The 18,353-nt window shown below is 41.4% G+C and overlaps 1 protein-coding gene across 3 annotated transcripts in view; it reads left to right on the forward strand.

The window, feature by feature from the left end:
- Positions 1-18,353, forward strand: part of SLIT3 (slit guidance ligand 3) — a 494,398-nt gene that overhangs the window by 294,194 nt on the left and 181,851 nt on the right. For all 3 annotated transcript variants that reach the window (XM_071443101.1, XM_071443102.1, XM_071443103.1), the window contains 2 exons: positions 684-755; positions 5,789-5,952. In XM_071443101.1, the coding sequence (XP_071299202.1) occupies positions 684-755; positions 5,789-5,952 (236 nt within the window). The remainder of the gene's footprint in view (positions 1-683; positions 756-5,788; positions 5,953-18,353) is intronic.

The raw sequence follows: 18,353 nt of genomic DNA on the forward strand, positions 1-18,353 counted from the left end.
AGGCTAATTTATTATTTTATGATACTGTATTATATTAAAAAATACTATACTGACTATACTAAAGAATACAGAAAGGATACTTACAGAATGCTGAAAAGATAATAATGAAAAACTCGTGACTCCTTCCAGATTCCTGACACAGCCTGACCATGATTGGTCATTGAGTTAAAACAATTCACATGAAACCAATCAAACAGCCACCTGTTGGATAAACAATCTGCAAACACATTCCACATGAGCACAACACAGGAGAAGCAAATGGGATAAGAATTGTTTTCCTTTTCTCTGAGGCTTCTCAGCTTCCCAGGAGACAATCCTGGGCAAGGGGTTTTTTTCAGAGAATGTGAATGCCACACGCTCAGGCTGCACCAGGTTTTCAAAGTGGCAGCTGGACAGACGGGTCTGGATGTCTTCCAGTAGTTGATAAAAACTCATTTTCTGTACCCCTTGTTACCCAGACGTGGCAAACAGTGACCTCCAGCCATCCTGATGCTGCTGTTGGTTGCTTTCCCTGAGCAGCATCTTTCATGGTATGTCCCAAATTGTCACAGCTATCAGGGAGTGTGCCTTGCTGCTTGCCAAGAATTTTCACAGGTTGTTTCTGTAAATGCTGTGTTGGTGGTGAAGACATGCAAATTATTGATCAACCTAATTTTTTTCTCTTTTTTTTTCTCTCCTAACAGTACCCTCAATAACAACAACATCACCCACATTCCTGTTACCAGCTTCAACCACATGCCAAAGATCAGGACTCTGTGAGTAGGATCTTCTCATTTTATAATGCAATTCTGATGCTGTAAACCAACTTTTTGGCTCTTTGTCATCTGTGATAATCTCATTTATCAGTCCCTCAGGCTGCCCCAGGGCTGGGTGGCTGCAGGGCTGGGGAGCCCAGGCAGGGCTGTGAAGGGGCTGGTGCCCACAGAGCCCCGTGAGCCTCTGTTCTGGATCTGCCCAGCATTAAGTAACAGTCAGTTTTATCAAGATTTTGAATTTACCCAGAAAATAAGCTGGCTTTTTTTTTTTTCCCCCATGGGAAAAGCCATAATGTGAAATGTGTTCCAAGCTGGAGCATCAGCGGGATCGTAAAAACTGCTCAGATGCATCAAATTATTGAATTTTGTTAATATCCTGTGTTTAAATCCCATTAATTCTTTTCAAATTCAGAATGTTAATTTCTGAAACAAGGCATTTTTAAAGCAGATGAAAAAAGCATCTTTCCAGATACTTTCTGAAACAAAATGTCACTTATTCTGATGGATTTTTTTTATATAAAAGCTTCTCTTATATCAAATCCATTTGTTTTTGAGCTGCATGCCATTGCACTGGAAAAGCTCTGTTGTTTAGTAGATCAAAATACAAAGACTGTGAAATTAGACTAAGCATTTGTATAATTTAGCCATAGCCTACCAAAACCATTTCCTTAAGTAAATTATTTCTTTCGATTCCTTTAGGGAATACACAGCTTCAGGAAAAGTCACGTCTAAACAAAGCACCCCTGTTTTTCCTCCAGAATCTCAAACTCATCCAAGATGTATTTAACTCTAGAGGCAAAGAAAGGGAAATAGTAGCTAGCCTGAAAATTTTCTGTGCCACTGAAAAAATACAATACTTCAGGGATGCTATGCATGCATGTGTAAAATCATATTAAATAAATTAACAGAACTGAAGAAAAATGGCTCTTACTTATGTCAATCTCTGTAAGATAACCTCTGACTTAAATTTGCATTCTTCATCAAATGATGACATTATTAGATCTTAATGTAAGTAATTAAATGGAAATGAGATATTTGTCTTTTAGAAGAGAATGGCTAAAGAAGATAAAGGTGTAGAGTTAAGGTTCCTGGAATTTTGCCTTTTCTTATTCAGAAAATTTGCCTGGCTTTTCCAGATTAGCCACTCTTGTCTGTTAGCAGAGCTCTGTGCCTTCAGTGTCTTCTGCCATTTTCCCTTTAGTTTAATTTCAGAGATGGCTTTGTATATAGCTCCCTGGAGACTTACACTGACTAATCCCCCTCTGCTGTAATTAAGGGGGGGAAAAAGAAAAGAAAAAAAAGGAAGAAGTCATAAATAGGATTTATAAAGGGAAGCTTTTCTATTGAATTCTGAGAGACACGTTTTATAGAACATGAATGCTGCCCCACTCTAAAAGGATTTGCTGGAAATTTAATTTTGGGACTGTAGATAAAAGGGCAACTTAGGCAAACTTGCATTTGTATTCATTCACCTGATGTTCTGTAAAGTCAGTTTCATCAATATCAAAGGACAGGTTCCAGTTTCCAAAGACTGACAAACAACACACAGCACCCCTAGCAGGGCAATGTAGGAATTTGTATAAAGATGCTCTTTGGGGGAAGATGGTAATATTCTCTCAAGTTTCTTGTTGGAATGTATAATGAGTGATGCCCCTCACAGTTTGGTGACTTCACTGTTTCCTTTAAAAATGGTCATCAGTGTGTCCACCTTCTCAAATAGCCTGCCACTTAGATGTGCTTTTTTTGGAAGTTTTTTGTGGGAAATGCCTGCTCTGAATGTTCCTTGAGTAGGGATGAGCCCCTTTTCCAGTCAGCTGAGGCCCAGTGCAGTGTGGACAGTGTTTTCCTTTGTGTCTCCTTTACACTCTGGTGAGATCCATTAGCAGGAGATTTGGGGATGCTGCTGCAGCTAGTGTGCTCTGATGGTTCTGTGAATAAACAGCTTTTCTTCATGGCTCTCAAAACAATCTGCCTATGGTAGAACAGAGAAGAAAATATAATCTAGCCAGAAATCATCCTGCTCAACATGAGCACTCAGGGGAAAGAAGAAAAAGAGTAAAATGCCAGGAAGTTTTGAAGCATTTGAAGAATTCTTTGCTAAAATCAGCTCTTCTGTGCTAAGATTTTTTAGCTAACTGTCTCTTCTGTTCTTAAGTTTCATTGATTTTTAGCCTTGATTGGAAGTGACAGGAATTAGTTTTTATTGACCTGCTTTCCTTTGCTTGAAACAGCTTTATTTATGATAAAGCATGTTCCCTCTACCTATTTGCTTAATGGTAAGTGTCCTGTTGTCTCTGCATCTGTGAATTACTACTGACATAGATAATTACATTATTTCTTTTCATTTTTTTTATTTAAGGGTAAACTGAAAATGTGTGAAAGCACTTCAGTGTTCTCAGGGAATTGCTTTATACTATTTTTGAAGTACTGTGAAAAGTCTTCTTGAGGCTGTATTTATTAGTATAATTATCAAAAATATATTCTGATAGGCTGCTTTGTTAAGATGGGGTCTCTAAATGATCTCCTCTCCATGTGGAGTAGCTGTGCCAAAAGACAAGGAGGGCTCTGCTGAGGCAGGGAGCTGGTGGTTTGCACTACTGAAACAGGAACCCCCAAAACCCAGATAAATCAATTTATTGAGGGGAAAAACCAGCTCACAAAACTGGAGAACTGCCTAACCCAACCCTTTGTGTGAAATAGTGCTTTTCTCACTCATGCCTGCATGCAGGGGGTGCAGGGAATGGCATGGGATGAGCTCAGTTCCAGAAAGAAGCAGATCCTGAGTATCATTGTTGATTGATGTGGTGGGAAGGATGAGACTGAGGGCTTAAATGAAACACTGACTCTCTTAGGTTACAACAAATTCTGACTTAGGATGATTTCTGGCTAGATGATATTTATGTATTTATTTGTTCTTCAACAAAAAGGCAAATTAATGGTTCACAACAGCTGAACATTTTACTAGAAATCTAACTTGCTGCAGCTTCAATTAAAGAGCTTTACAATCTCTAAACTCAAGGTCTTCTAGTGATCCTTGTAGAACAATTACATTTTACAGTACTCCCAGGAGATTAGTGCTTTCCATCTCTACAGGATAAACTCCCAGCTCCAGATTTGTGGGGTTTTTTTTCCTTTTCCTTTATTGTGGCTGTCCACCCCAGACATACAAATCTGGGAACTGTCAGCTTGGGTGCCACTGCAGGGCTGAGCTGCTGCTGTGCTGTGGGGACAGCTCACAGACAGACAGTTCATTTCTTTGGAGCATGGACAAGGCTAAATCTGGTGCACACCAATTGTGTGCCTGTAATATTAGTGAATAATGCTGTGTCTAACCATTTCTGACAGGATTTTTAATCTGGTTCATGATTTCATTTGGTGCAACACTCCAAATGCATGAGTCATTACAGGAATTAAATAATTCATGTCCCGGACTTTTGTTTTGACCTAAAGTTTGGTGGCTATTTAAATGACCAGATTTGTTCCCTGAACCCATCATCATTTTGCAGATGTGATAATGGTTCTGCAAGTCCTGGCAGGGAGCTGCACATGAGTGGGTCTTTCATGAGCTGAAAATTCTTGTCTAGATCCTTTCTACTTGTGTTAAATTACTACAGGAAAAAGAGCATTGATGGACTTGTACAGGCAACACAGGAACAGAAATGGATCAATAGCCTCTGAAGTTTTGTTTTGCCTGTCTTTCCCCAGAATATTCTGAGTTGGAAGGGATCTATAATAGTCACCAAGTCCAAGTCTTCAGTGAATGGCCCATAGAGGGATCATACAACCCTGGTGTTATTATTAGCACCATGCTCCAACCATTGCAGCTAATGTGCAGAGGTTCTCTCTCTCCACCTCTCCTCAAAGGATTGAGAAGAGAGGAGGATCACTCATCATCCTGTTCTTGAGCCTGGTCCTCATGTTTAGACAAGCCATTCTTTGAATTCACTCAGAGATATCACATTGATGCAGCTCTTTCTGATGTGAAATCACACACAAAGCGATTATGTGGAACAATCTTAAATTCTGCATATTTTTGTCTCTAGAATGGCGAGCTGTAGGTGGATCACCAATAAACTGAATTTTTGGAAAAAATTACAAATAACAGCACAAACTTATATCTGACCTTTATATAATATTGAGGACAACCAAGCCCTGACTCATCTGTAAACAAGAACCTGGGGTGATCCCACTGAAATGGCAGCAGAGAGCAGGGCAGGCTGGCGGTCGATGGCTCCCTTTGAGGGTTTTGCTCAGAAAACCCCAGTAACTGTGGGTTTGCTGTGTGTTTTGTTCAGACAACCCCAGTAACTGTGGGTTTGCTGGGTGTTTTGTTCAGACAACCCCAGTAACTGTGGGTTTGCTGTGACAGTTTTGTTCAGAAAACCCCAGTAACTGTGGGTTTGCTGGGTGTTTTGTTCAGACAACCCCAGTAACTGTGGGTTTGCTGTGTGTTTTGTTCAGACAACCCCAGTAACTGTGGGTTTGCTGGGTGTTTTGTTCAGACAACCCCAGTAACTGTGGGTTTGCTGGGTGTTTTGTTCAGAAAACCCCAGTAACTGTGTGTTTGCTGTGTTTTGTTCAGAAAACCCCAGTAACTGTGTGTTTGCTGTGTGTTTTGTTCAGAAAACCCCAGTAACTGTGGGTTTGCTGTGACGGTTTTGTTCAGAAAACCCCAGTAACTGTGGGTTTGCTGTGTCGGTTTTGTTCAGACAACCCCAGTAACTGTGTGTTTGCTGTGTGTTTTGTTCAGACAACCCCAGTAACTGTGGGTTTGCTGTGTGTTTTGTTCAGAAAACCCCAGTAACTGTGGGTTTGCTGGGTGTTTTGTTCAGACAACCCCAGTAACTGTGGGTTTGCTGTGTGTTTTGTTCAGAAAACCCCAGTAACTGTGGGTTTGCTGGGTGTTTTGTTCAGACAACCCCAGTAACTGTGGGTTTGCTGGGTGTTTTGTTCAGACAACCCCAGTAACTGTGGGTTTGCTGGGTGTTTTGTTCAGACAACCCCAGTAACTGTGTGTTTGCTGTGTTTTGCAGGCGCCTGCACTCCAACTTCCTGCACTGTGACTGCCACCTGGCCTGGCTGTCGGACTGGCTGCGCCAGCGCCGCACCATTGGCCAGTTCACCTTCTGCCTGGCGCCCGTCGGCCTGCGCGGCTTCCTCGTGGCAGAGGTGCAGAAGAAGGACTTTGTCTGTTCTGGTAATGCTGCCAATCCTCCTTTATCTTGTATCTATTTCATGTCTCCTTTATCTATCTCTGGTTTTATGTTGCCATAAAAAAATGCGGCGTGGAAAACGGCCGTGTCGCGTTCGAACGCAAACACAGCAATCCTGTTTGGTTTTGTTGTTGCTAAACTGTATGGGAGGAGATCAAATTGTTGGTTTTTTGCAGCTTTGTGAGAATTATTGGATTCCAGTTAACATTTTGGTTCTCAAATTACTTCTTCTGCTTTAACATTGCCAATGATATCAACATAAGAAATCAATTATGTGTGGATAATTTGGTATTTCTCAAGGGAAGAGCTCTACAGCTGACTGGAATACAAAGGACAGGAAATAGAAAATGCAAATCTGAGTCTGTTGACAAATGATTGGACTTTAGAATGTGAGGAGCAGATTTTATCCCAGGGACTGAAACAGGGATTCTCAGGGAGCCGATGGACTTTGCTGTTGTACAAGTTTCCACACTGATAAATGGGGCTGATGATACTCACAAATCATGTGTCTGTATGTTGGGCCTATTCATCAAGTCTCTGGAACTGCACTTGGTTCTTGCAGGATTGAAATACATTTTCCTAAAAGGAGAAGAAAAAGAACAAAAGAAAAAACGGCAAAAAGTGGAAAAAGAAATCTCTGAGTTGGGTTGAAAGGAAGGATGTGGTGGAGGAGCAGCATGGCAGTGTGTGTGCTGTGGAAAAAAAATATACCAGACATAAGTTTGGAGGTGGTTTTGCAGCCCCAGTGGTGATACAGAGGGCTTGTGATGGAGATGATGTGAGTCTAAACATTGATTGTGAGTCTTGTGCTGTTTTATTCCTTATCTCTCACAGCCTGAGAGCCCCAAAGCTTTATCCTATGGGTACATGGATTGGCTGATGGAAATACAGTAGAGCTGCTCGTGCCAGAAGTGTTTTAGGAATGCCTTTTTTCTGTTATTCCATTTACATGTGACTAAGAGCAATGGTTGCATTTAGAGAAAGAAGAAAGGTTTGACCCCACTCAAGCATTAATTAATTAATTAATGCCCAGCCCAAAGGTGTGCTGAAGTGTTATTACATGGAAAATGAAGTTGTGCATAGTGGACATGACATTTCAGATATTTCAGAGTGCTGGGCAGATTCTACACTGTAGTGGAGATGATAGGCAGAATATCTGATAAGTTGATGATAGGCAGAATATCTGATAAGTTATATCAAAAGTTTAACTAAAGGAAAAGTTTAGAAATGTAACAGTCTTGGGAGAGGAAGGATAAAACAAATGGATAAATGAATGAAGCTATTAGCAGAAGCTGATTTTACCAAAGAGGCAACCACAGCTTTTTTTTCCCTTTCCTCTTGTGAAATGAAGTTTCAGATGGAGCATGAGTTCAGCTATTTGGATTTATGATACAGTGAAGTGGAGGAAAATGAGTTGTTTAAGTCAGGAGAAGAGATAATAATTGCTGAATGAGAAATGTAATGTGAACAGAACTCATTTAAATGGGGTTGTCTGTGCAGACTGAGACTTCCAAAAGTGACAAGGTTTTTAGCAGTTCCCTGTTGGACCAAGAGGATATAGGCATTCTCTCATGATCTGCCTGCTTTTGTAAAAAATACAAAATCGTGAAAATTCAAGCAAAGAAATTTTTAGTGAGACAGTCCATCAACTGTATCCCTGTAACTCTCATTTGGGAAATGAAATGAAATGTACTGAAAAAGAAATTCATTTGGAGAGCTCATTTTAGTGGTGGATTTAGCTGAGAACTCAGTACATGCTAGTTCGATAAAAACCTACATGGACAGCTAGTTTAAAGAGGATATAAATCTTCCCTTCTCCCCATTACAGCTCTTAAATCTGATTTTACAGCATAATTTGTTAATGTGTGAATATGAAGTCAAACCAGGACAGGCGGCGAAGAGCGAACTGAACTTGTCCCTCTGCAGTGGAATTTTGTAGAAGTCAAGGTTTTGTGAATTGCTGTAACCAGCCTCAAGCTGGCAGGGAGAGCACCTTGGCATCCCTTCCAGTTAGGAGGAGCTGAAATTCAAATGGTGAACTGCTCTGTTGAAGTTCAGGTTCAGGACATCAAGCACTTGTGGTTTTATGGCAGTGGGAATATCACAGCAGCCAAAATACCCTCAGCTTTTCCTTCACTGTGAAATGGGCTCCATCTGAGCATTCCAGTTTAAAACTGGTGCTGCTGGATGCTTCAGAGGAGAAAGAGTAGATTCATAATTTGGGGAAAGAAGAAACACAACAGTGGAAAACAGACTCCTCTTTGTTCTTTGAATCCTATGCAAAAATAGTGATGCTTTATAATTTTATGAGAAATGTTTCTTTGGAAATAGATTTTGAATGCTACATGCCAAGTGGGAAAAGAAGAACTGAAACAATTATAGAAAAGTGCCATAAATAGAACCAAAGTTGCTGGATTCTCTGTGGACGTGTCCTGCACCATGGTGTTTGCATTAGGAACAAAATCTCTCCAGATAATGTTGCTGAAATCAGAGTTATGTGCAGATATATCAAGGTAAACTGAGTCACACCTGTGTAACCTGGGTGTCAGTCTTTCAAGAATGTTGTTCAGCTTGGGTTTTACAAATTTTAAATTATTATATAAATATAATATATATTTATATATATTATATTTATATAATATATAATATATAATATATAATATATAATATATAATATATAATATATAATATATAATATAAATATATATAATATTTATTTTTATGTATTATATTTATAATATATATTATGTTTATATAATTATATAAATATGTAATATAAATGATAATTATATAAAGCATTCTTTGTAATAATTAAAAATTATTAAAAATCTGATTCAAATGGTGCATGTAGGTCACCTGAGAGCAGTGGAGAAGCTATTCCAGGTTCCTCCTGTTTGAGCATTTGGCTCAGAGCTGGAGGTGAAGGTGCAGGATTCAGCAGTGCTCAGTTGCCTGGAGATGGGCTTGGAAACATGTCTGGTTGGGTTTGTGTTACTGAGGAGAAGGGGAAAGTTCAGGGACAGAGTGGGGCTGGGCTAGATGGCTCCTCACCATCAGGGAGAGTGCCAAGTGCTGCTGGCACTCCTGTCACCCACCAGGCTGGCTCCTTCTGCAAGCTGTCCCCTCCCTGCAGGGGAATGTCACCTCCAGAGCCACCTTGGCCAGAGCAGCCTTCCTGGGCCTCTGCCTTCAAGGCCATCTGTTCCTGGAGAAATCTCCAAACAGCCTCTTCTCCTGCACAGTGGGGTCTGCAGCTCTGGGATGCCTTTGGTGACAGGCTCCTAAAGGGTGGAATGGGAGGAAGGGGAAATGCTGTGGCACCAGAGGATGAGCCCCTTGGTGATGTGCTGCACAAAGGTAGCAGGCTGTATTTCACCTGGAGAAGGGCTGTATTTCACCTGGATAAGGAGTGTATTTCACATGGATAAGGAGTGTATTTCACCTGGAGGGCTGTATTTCACCTGGTAGGGGGTGTATTTCACATGGGTAGGGGGTGTATTTTACATGGATAAAAGGTGTATTTCATGTGGAGAAGGGGTGTATTTCACATGGATAGTAGAGTGTATTTCACTTGGATAAGGGCTGTGTTTCACCTGGATAAGGAGTGTATTTCACATGGATAACAGGGTGTATTTCACTTGGATAAGGGCTGTATTTCACCTAGATAAGGGGTGTATTTCACTTGGATAAGGCTGTATTTCACATGGATAATAGAGTGTATTTCACATGGATACCAGGGTGTACTTTACATGGATAGCAGGGTGTATTTCGCATGGATAGTAGAGTGTATTTCACATGGATACCAGGGTTTATTTCACATGGATAAGGGCTGTATTTCACATGAATAACTGAGTGTATTTCACATGGATAAGGGCTGTATTTCACATGGATAGTAGAGTGTATTTCACATGGATAGTAGAGTGTATTTCACATGGATAAGGGGTTTATTTCACATGCATCATGGGATCCATGTGAAATGCAAATCATGTGGTTGGCAGGGTGTATTTTACATAGGTAGCATGATGTATTTTAACTCTCCCATTCACTGCCATGCTGCTGTGACGAAAAATCAGTGCAGTAAGCAAAGACAGTGTCACTTGAAATACTACCTGTATTCTGGTATTGGGAAGATGTTTATTGTTATATTCCCTTAGGTAGCAGAGAAGCATCTGGGGGTGCTGGCTTATGCTCAGTACCTCTTAGGGCTTTCTCATATTTGCCTGGATCAAACCCAGCTTCCTTCCTGTGCTCAGATGTTTCACTGTTGGACTGGCTTCTCCTTCTCTGTCTGTGTCTCTCAAACACATCCTCTCTCTCTCTCTGCCTATTTGTCTGTCTCTTGTCCTCCTCTGACCTCCTCATGATAGTAATTTTATTTCATTTTCCTCTCATATAAGTTTTATCATGGCTCTTTGATTTTTCTTCTAGCTGCTCCTTACTTATTGAAGATGAAATTAGCTTATATATTGACCAGTTATGTCCAGTTAAAATGTGTTTTCTCACCTGCAACAGCTGTAAAGCTTTGCAAACAAAGCAGTGGGATCATGAAGTTATGCCACCAGCAGCACCTTGGTTTTTTCAGGCCTCTCTGTGCAGAAGCCACTGACCTCATTTGGAATTTTTTTTGCAGTGATGAATTGTTCTGGTTTCCCTGAGTATACATGTGAGAATATCTGTGCATCTAAACAGGAGCACTGTGTCTTGTACTGTGATCTGTCACATACTTCAGCTGCCAGATTAGTTCTCATTTTGGCCAGTAGCTTGATGGTGGACAGTGTTTGTACTGGAGTATGAAGATTGGCTAAGATTTCTTAGGCTGGACTAGAGACTGATATTTCTAGTGTTGATTAATTTTTTAAGTTTAAATATGTGATTATTAGTACTTTTCTAAAATAGTTTTCTTTAATAATGAAGCATGCATTGTAGGAGAAGGAAGGTGGATCCATACAATGTTTTCTCTTAGAAACCATTTTCTTCAATTCTTGATCCTTAATTCCCATTCTGAGAGCCTCAAAGTATGTGAAGAAAATCAAGATGCATATTTTGGACTAAATAACTTAAATTTCAATCTGAAATTGACTTGAGAGACATTACTCCCATAGCCAAGTGTTTTCTGGCTAAGTAAACTGATACTGATTTTGAGAAAACACTGGATTGACCCAAATCTCAGTTAAAGATCTAGATTTTCTGATTCGTGTGGTGAGACTGCAGCTGAGGTATAATAAAAAGGTATAATAAAATTTGTTAGCTTCCTGCTGCTTCATGCAGACTGGAAGCCCTAATAAGGAAGCAGATTTATTTGTTTGGGTGAGGTCAAACAGTCTTCAAACATAGCTGTGACTCTGGCCAGACCACAGAATCAGGAGATTGTCTTGCTCCACTTCCTGATAGCTCCATAGCATGTTGCTGAGGAGACAACCAGCAATGAGTAGCTAATAAAATAAAATAGCACTCCTCAGGCTTAGCATCTTTGGCATCTCCTGAGAGCATCTGGGAGATGCCAAAGAAAAAGTGTGTGGGGATAGGAACTCCCCCCATGTGCTCCTGGTTAAAACACCCTGCAGCAGTCTGTGTGTGCGCAGGCAGCAGTGGCACAGGAGGCACTGCCAGCACAGGAGATTGGGGCTCCTGGAAGCTGAACTGGGGCAGGGACTTTTTGGAGGGATGCAGGTTTTGCTGGGGCTGCAGGTTTTGCTGGGGCTGCAGGTTTTGCAGTGATGCAGGTTTTGCAGGGATGCAGGTTTTCCTGGGGCTGCAGGTTTTCCTGGGGATGCAGGTTGTGCTGGGTGCAGGTTTTGCATGGATGCAGGTTTTGTATGGATGCAGGTTTCCCTGGGCATACAGGTTTCTCTGGGCATGCAGGTTTCCCTGGGCATGCAGGTTTCCCTGGGCATGCAGGTTTTGCTGGCATGCAGGTTGTGCAGGTTTTCCTGGGGGTGCAGGTTGTGCTGGGATGCAGGTTCTGCTGGGTGCAGGTTGTGCTGGGGATGCAGGTTTCCCTGGGGATCAGGTTTCCCTGGGCATGCAGGTTTCCCTTGGGATGCAGGTATCCCTGGGGATCAGGATTCCCTTGGGATGCAGGTATCCCTGGGGATCAGGTTTCCCTGGGGATCAGGTTTCCCTGGGCATGCAGGTTTCCCTGGGCATGCAGGTTTTCCTGGGGGTGCAGGTTGTGCTGGGATGCAGGTTTTGGTGGGGATGCAGGTTTCCCTGGGGATGCAGGTTTCCCTGGGCATGCAGGTTTTGTATGGATGCAGGTTTCCCTGGGCATGCAGGTTTCCCTGGGCATGCAGGTTTCCCTGGGGATGCAGGTTTTGGTGGGGATACAGGTATCCCTGGGGATCAGGTTTCCCTGGGCATGCAGGTTTCCCTGGGCATGCAGGTTGTGCTGGGTGCAGGTTTTGCATGGATGCAGGTTTCCCTGGGCATGCAGGTTTCCCTGGGCATGCAGGTTTTCCCTGTGCAGGGCAGTGCACCAGGAGGGTTACTATCCCTGCAGCCCATCCCTGTTGATGCAGGTGAGCTGCCAATGGCCTCGTTTTTAAAGAGCAGGATAAGCAATCCGGGAGGAGGAGGAGGAGGAGGCCTTTGTGTGTGTGTTTGAATGGTCACTCTCTGCCTTGTGGGGCTTCCTCATTGTACAGCTGTTTTATTGCTTTTAGAAGGGGCCTTAACCACTTCATCTGTGACCCCTTCCCAAAAGAGTGACCTTTGAGTCACCTTAGATGGTGGCAGCTCTTTTCTCACTGCTCTTGCTTTTTGTGACCATCCACTGACCCTGTCAGTGCTCTTACAATGTAGTATAGGAAGGATTTAAAGACTTTTAAAGCCTTTTGGTAAAAATTGCTGTTTAAATTTGATCTTGAGAAATTTTTGCGGAACACTGATAAAATTTTTACCTCCTGTTACAATTTGCTGCCACAAACTTTATATATTAACATTTAGTCTGAAGAAACATTTCAGTACTGTGCATTTGTTAGTTGCTCTTCAAATGAAATTGTATAGGAAATTTGGAGAGATACTAATCACAATTTATCAGTTTGTTTGTTTTCAGTTTCTGTGAAGTTTCTTATCACAAATCTAAATTTACTCTAGCACTAGCAGTGATGGTGTTTCATGCTGTAGGAATTTACTTCTTGATTTGCTTAGCATGTAAGATGCCACATATGGTGTTTTTCATTTGGGGGACCATCTTGTGAATCTGAAGGATAAATATGTATTTATTACAGCACTTAATATTTCTTTAAAGACCAAAGCTGAAAATTGGCTTTTAATTACAGTAAATTTAGTTTTATTACTGAAAATGATGTCTTACCTTTCAGTATAATTAGCCCTTTTTTCTGGAACTCTCTTTTCCCCAGAGCAGTATGTATAGCCCATTAATGCTTATTTAATGATGGCAGGTTGGGGTGTAATTATTCAGCCACTGAGCTTTTGAACTGTTGCTGTAAAAATAATAACATGATTAGCTTTTATGTTAATGTCCAAAGCTGGTGGTTTGTTTTTTGAGTAGTTATGTTGGTTGTATTTTGGTACAGGAAAAAAAAATGCTTCATGGCAGCACCACAGCTGTGCTGGGAGCTGTTTCACAGAGAGCAGTCATGGTAAATACAGAGCAGCAGGGTTGGCTTTGAGTATGTGGAGGAGCCTGTGCATGAAATCTGCAGACTTTTTCTATTTAATTCATGTAGCTGATTGGCAACTCATTTATCAATTCACAATTAATAAGAGTAATGAAAGCAAGCATAGAGCTGCTTATAAAATAATTCTAGAAATTAATGGTGGGCAAATGCAAAGTTGCATAGAGTCACCACCAGGTTTGTGTGAATTTCTGCCTTGTTGACAGTGAAATGAGTGATGTTATGTAGTGGCATTACACCTGTGGTGGCTTGGCTGCTCACACTCCCCCTCCTCACAGCACTGAGGTGAAACCAGGATCTGCCCCAGCACCTTTTTGCTGTCTCATTCTCTGGCTTGGCTGCTCCCAGGGCTGTTCCTCACAGCTTTTCCCTCCCTCCCTGCTGCCTGGTACCTCTCTGTCCTGTCTCAGGTGTGACATGGGACAGGAGCTGCAGGGGCAGGCTCAGCTGTGGAGCCCAATGGAAGCAGCCAGAACTGCCCTGGCTCTTCCCACAGCAGCTTCCCTGGCAGAGCTGGGCACCAGCACCTGTAGCCAAACTGAAGGGATCTCCTGGATTGTTGAATTTACCCCTTGGAATGGCAGGCTAACGTGTTTAGCTCTGAAGATCTGTAAGAATTTTATTCTATAATTTCCAGACACCCTAAAGAGATTGAATGTACCAGGGGCCTCTTGCAAAAGACCAGAGGCAGCAACCTCAGCCTGTCCCAGGAAATGTCTTTATTTTCCCTGCCTTCCTTAGCATGTTCCAAATGCCAAAGAATCTGCTCTGTGGAATCCCAAGGCAGCCCAGGGAAGGGGATTGTGACTCATTCTTCAGTTCTTGCCCACTGACCTGGAAAAAAGCATTTCCTCCCTCCAGATCTGTCCGTGGGGAAGCTCATGACCAGACTGGAGCCCTTGGATGTCATTATCAGGAGACATGTCCCACTGTGTCTGCCATCTCTGAATGGCTCTGTCAATCTGTAATGCCTCTGGCTGCAGAGAATCCCACCCTCCTCCTCCTCCTCCTCCTCCTGAAGAGAGCAGCTTCAGTGCCAAGGCAGAGACAGCCCCGTGCTGCTGCAGCAGGATGCAGAGTGGGGGGCAGAAGCAAAGACAAACATGCAAGCAAACAAAATCATGTAGTATGTAAAACTCCTTTTCAAACAGCAGTAAATCAAAGCCCAAGGACTAAGTAGGCTCAAACTATTTCTGTTCCTTCCATAACTTCATCAGACTTCATCCTGGAGCAGTCCAGGATGGATCACCTGTTTGGAACTGCACTCCCTTCACTGGCTCACCATTGATCATGGCCATTATCTATCTTTTAACCTTGTGCAGGTGGCATCCTTTCACTTAAATAATTTATGGTCCTCTTCATTTTTATGCTTGAATATATTTATAAGTTCACTGTATTATTTCTGGACCTATATTTAAATGTCACTTCATGTGCACCTTCAGGAGTGCTGATACAAATTGTGGAGCTGGCATTAATGAGATGACTGTGCATGGCACCATTTGAGCTGCAGGAGCACTACATCTTTTAAGACCTTCTTTTAGAATTTTTTTAAGTCTTTGGAAGAGCAGGCACTGTCCAAAGCCAGAGAACCAAATTCACACTGGCAGCCTTCCTTGTGGTGCAGTAGTTAGAAAGTAAATTTTACCTGCTATAAGGTGAACATGCCTGTGTTGACAGGGTTGAAGAAAGACCTTGAAAAAAAGGCTCAGAGTGGGCACAGGGCATAAGAGATATTTTCAACCCCTCCTTTGGAAGGCTTAGGTGGAATTAATTTCCCTGAGAGAAAAACACTTTTGTCATAGTTTTATAGACTTTGGTTGTCCCACAGGTTCTGTTCTATTAATTCTTCAAATAACAAATTCACCTGTTCAGCCTCTGTTGTTATGGTTGAGGCTGCTTCTTTGTTCTACGTTTTTCATTTGTCTTAATTTATTTTTCTTATTTCATATAATTGTGGTGCTATTATTGTTAATTAAATAATTGCAATACTAGTGCTTTAGGATAAGGCAGTGTGAAGTAAGGTCTGATTTTCAGTGGTGTTACTTTACTGATAGATTGTGAAACTAAGTAGGATTTTGTAGAATAAAGTGGGCTTCATTCATTAAGCCAGACCTTCCTTTCAGTGTGGTTGGTTATTTCCAGTTTTATTCCTTGATATTTATTTGTAAACTGATTAGTGTTGACTTTTGCCGTACAGAACTGTTGTGCCTATGTGCCATGAATTTTAAACAGATAAATGTACTCTTTGGGAATGTTCAGCAAAGCAGACAACTTGAATCAAATCATGAACACTCATGACTGGCAACTTTTTGCATACCATGAACTCAATGCTAATAACATCAATTAGGGGCTTAAGTCACTAATCATAAATCTTAAAGCTGTGCTCAGCAAATAACTGTTGAACAACCATAGATGGAAATATTTGCTTAAACCATTTGCTGCACATTTGTGTGGGATAAACAAATTCGTACAAATTCTGTCCATGAGAGGAATCTTTGCCCTCAATAAGGAATGTTATTTTTGCACATGGTCAGTTAATTTTGCAGTTAATTTTGCATATGGTCAGTTGTGGTTCCCTTGCCCATCCCTCTCTGCAGGACTCTGTGCTCAGATGTCCCTTTAAACTGGGATGCAGACATCAATCAGGAGCAGCATCTGCTTTAGGTGGTGTGGAATAAATTAGTTCATATCACTGGCAATCTAGTGCAAACTATGGCTCATGCAGTAGGAATTGATTTCAGATATCCCAGCATGGTCAGATCTTCCAATGGGTTATTTAATTACACCCAAAAAGGTCATACTATATCCTTGGATCTGCAATACTTGTAGTGTTTTGTTTATTGATCAATAATTTCGTGTCTGATCTACTTCAAATGATGTAAAGTCAGCACAGGTTTTTAACCAGGAAGTCCTGTCAGATTTATCTTAAAATCCATTGACATGTTTTACAAATAACTAACATTTTACTGGTGGGAAGGAGCTGCTGCAGAGGTGATTGGATAGGTGAGGAGGTAATAAAATACACTGCTTAGTGTGCTGTAATTGGGTGTCAGTGCAAATGAGATTATTTCGTTTATTTAGTAATTGCAAAATTTATTTTAGATGCCTGTGACATTTAAACTGTTCATTTCTACACCATAACAATTCTATTCTAATTGTAATATTAGTCTGTTTGCTGCTTTTAAAAGAGGCCAATGAGGGACTTGCTTGAAAAAAAACATTTGATTTCTCTGTAAACTTCTGGGTCCTAAGTCTCCCTTCTCTTTTCCCCTAACCCAAAGTCTGAGGCTGTAAATTGAGGTGGTGCCAGATATTAACTGCCATAATTATTGACACTGTTATTCCACTGCATCAGGTAAAAAAAGCATAGTAATTTTTGTTAATCATGCTCCTATCCTGGCTTCCACACTTTGTTAGTGTTTTTCTTTTAGCAAAATGTATGATTGAGTTGATGATTTTTATCTCAGAGAAAAATATAATTAACGTGGTGGAGAACTAGAGCTGCTGTGTATTATAAAAAAATCTGCAATGGCAAGATGACAGATTGTGAAAACAACTTCAGAAGGGGAATAATGTAAATGGAGCTGATTTGTCTGTGGCCATTTCCTCTTGCTGTAGCCATGCTGTGAGGAGTTTACTGCACTTGTGAAGGACACAAAGAAATCTTGAAATATTTCTGCCTTTCCTGAGTCTTTTCTTTTGAAAAAGTATTAGCAGCAAATAGAAAATTCCTTTTTAGGTTTCAGATACCCTTCTTTAGAGGCTGTGTTGCATCAGGACCCTTGATTATCTGTATGCTTATACTCTGCAAACCTATGAAAGTCATAGCCAAATTTTAGTAACTTTATATTCCATAGCCTATTAGACTTGTTTTCTTGACCAGTCTTTTTTTAAACAGTTCTCCACAATGACACAAACATCAAACTGATTAAACCGCCTTGGATTTTTTTGTGCTTTAATTCTATAGATCTGCAAACAATGGATCCTCGTTGAAGTGAGGCCATTAAATCCAAATCAGATTTGAAATTCTGTTTCTAATGTGATTCAAGAAACATTCACCTGAACAGATGATTTTTTTGTGTGAGAGCTGATGGAATATGTGCTGGATGCCTGTAGAGTGTGCATGTGCAATACAGTATTTTGTTCTTTGCAAAGGATAAACATAAGCAAAAGCATTTCATCAGGATAATAGCAATTTAGACACAAAGTCTTTTTATCACTAAAAATCTCAGAAACTTACAGTCTAGACCTACTTTTGCTTATGAAGAAGATAGAAATGTGCTTGTTGTGCTTTGACGATGTGGTGTAGAGGTGGACCTGGCAGTGCTGTGCTGCTGGCTGGACTCAGTGCTCTTGGAGGACTTTTCCAGCTTTAATGGTTCTCTGATTCTACTGCTGCTACCTGCTTTTTGTTCCACAAAGACTTATTTCTGTATTTTCTCCTTTTCAGACTGCTTTATCCAGCCCTCCCTTGCATGCCCTGCCTTTCCTGCACTCTGCAGTGCTGCACCACCCCAGCTGGGGAGGAGCTGGCCTGAGCTCCACTGACCCTCCCGCTGCTGCTGGTTCAGCTGCAGAGGGGTCAGCAGCACTCTTAGAGCTCCACCTCGCACTGCATCAGCTTTGGGAGGCTGGGCCCTAACAAAAAGGGGGTGTGCTACTGCTTCTGCAACCCACAGTGCTATGTTGTGGTGTTATAACTGTGCAAAATGCAGCTTTTCCCCTGCTACAAAGCCTCTGCAGAA

Source organism: Agelaius tricolor, unplaced genomic scaffold (genome assembly GCF_023055355.1).
Source record: "Agelaius tricolor isolate 1412-34295 unplaced genomic scaffold, bAgeTri1.0.p SCAF_18, whole genome shotgun sequence".
Classification (NCBI taxonomy): Eukaryota; Metazoa; Chordata; class Aves; order Passeriformes; family Icteridae; genus Agelaius; species Agelaius tricolor.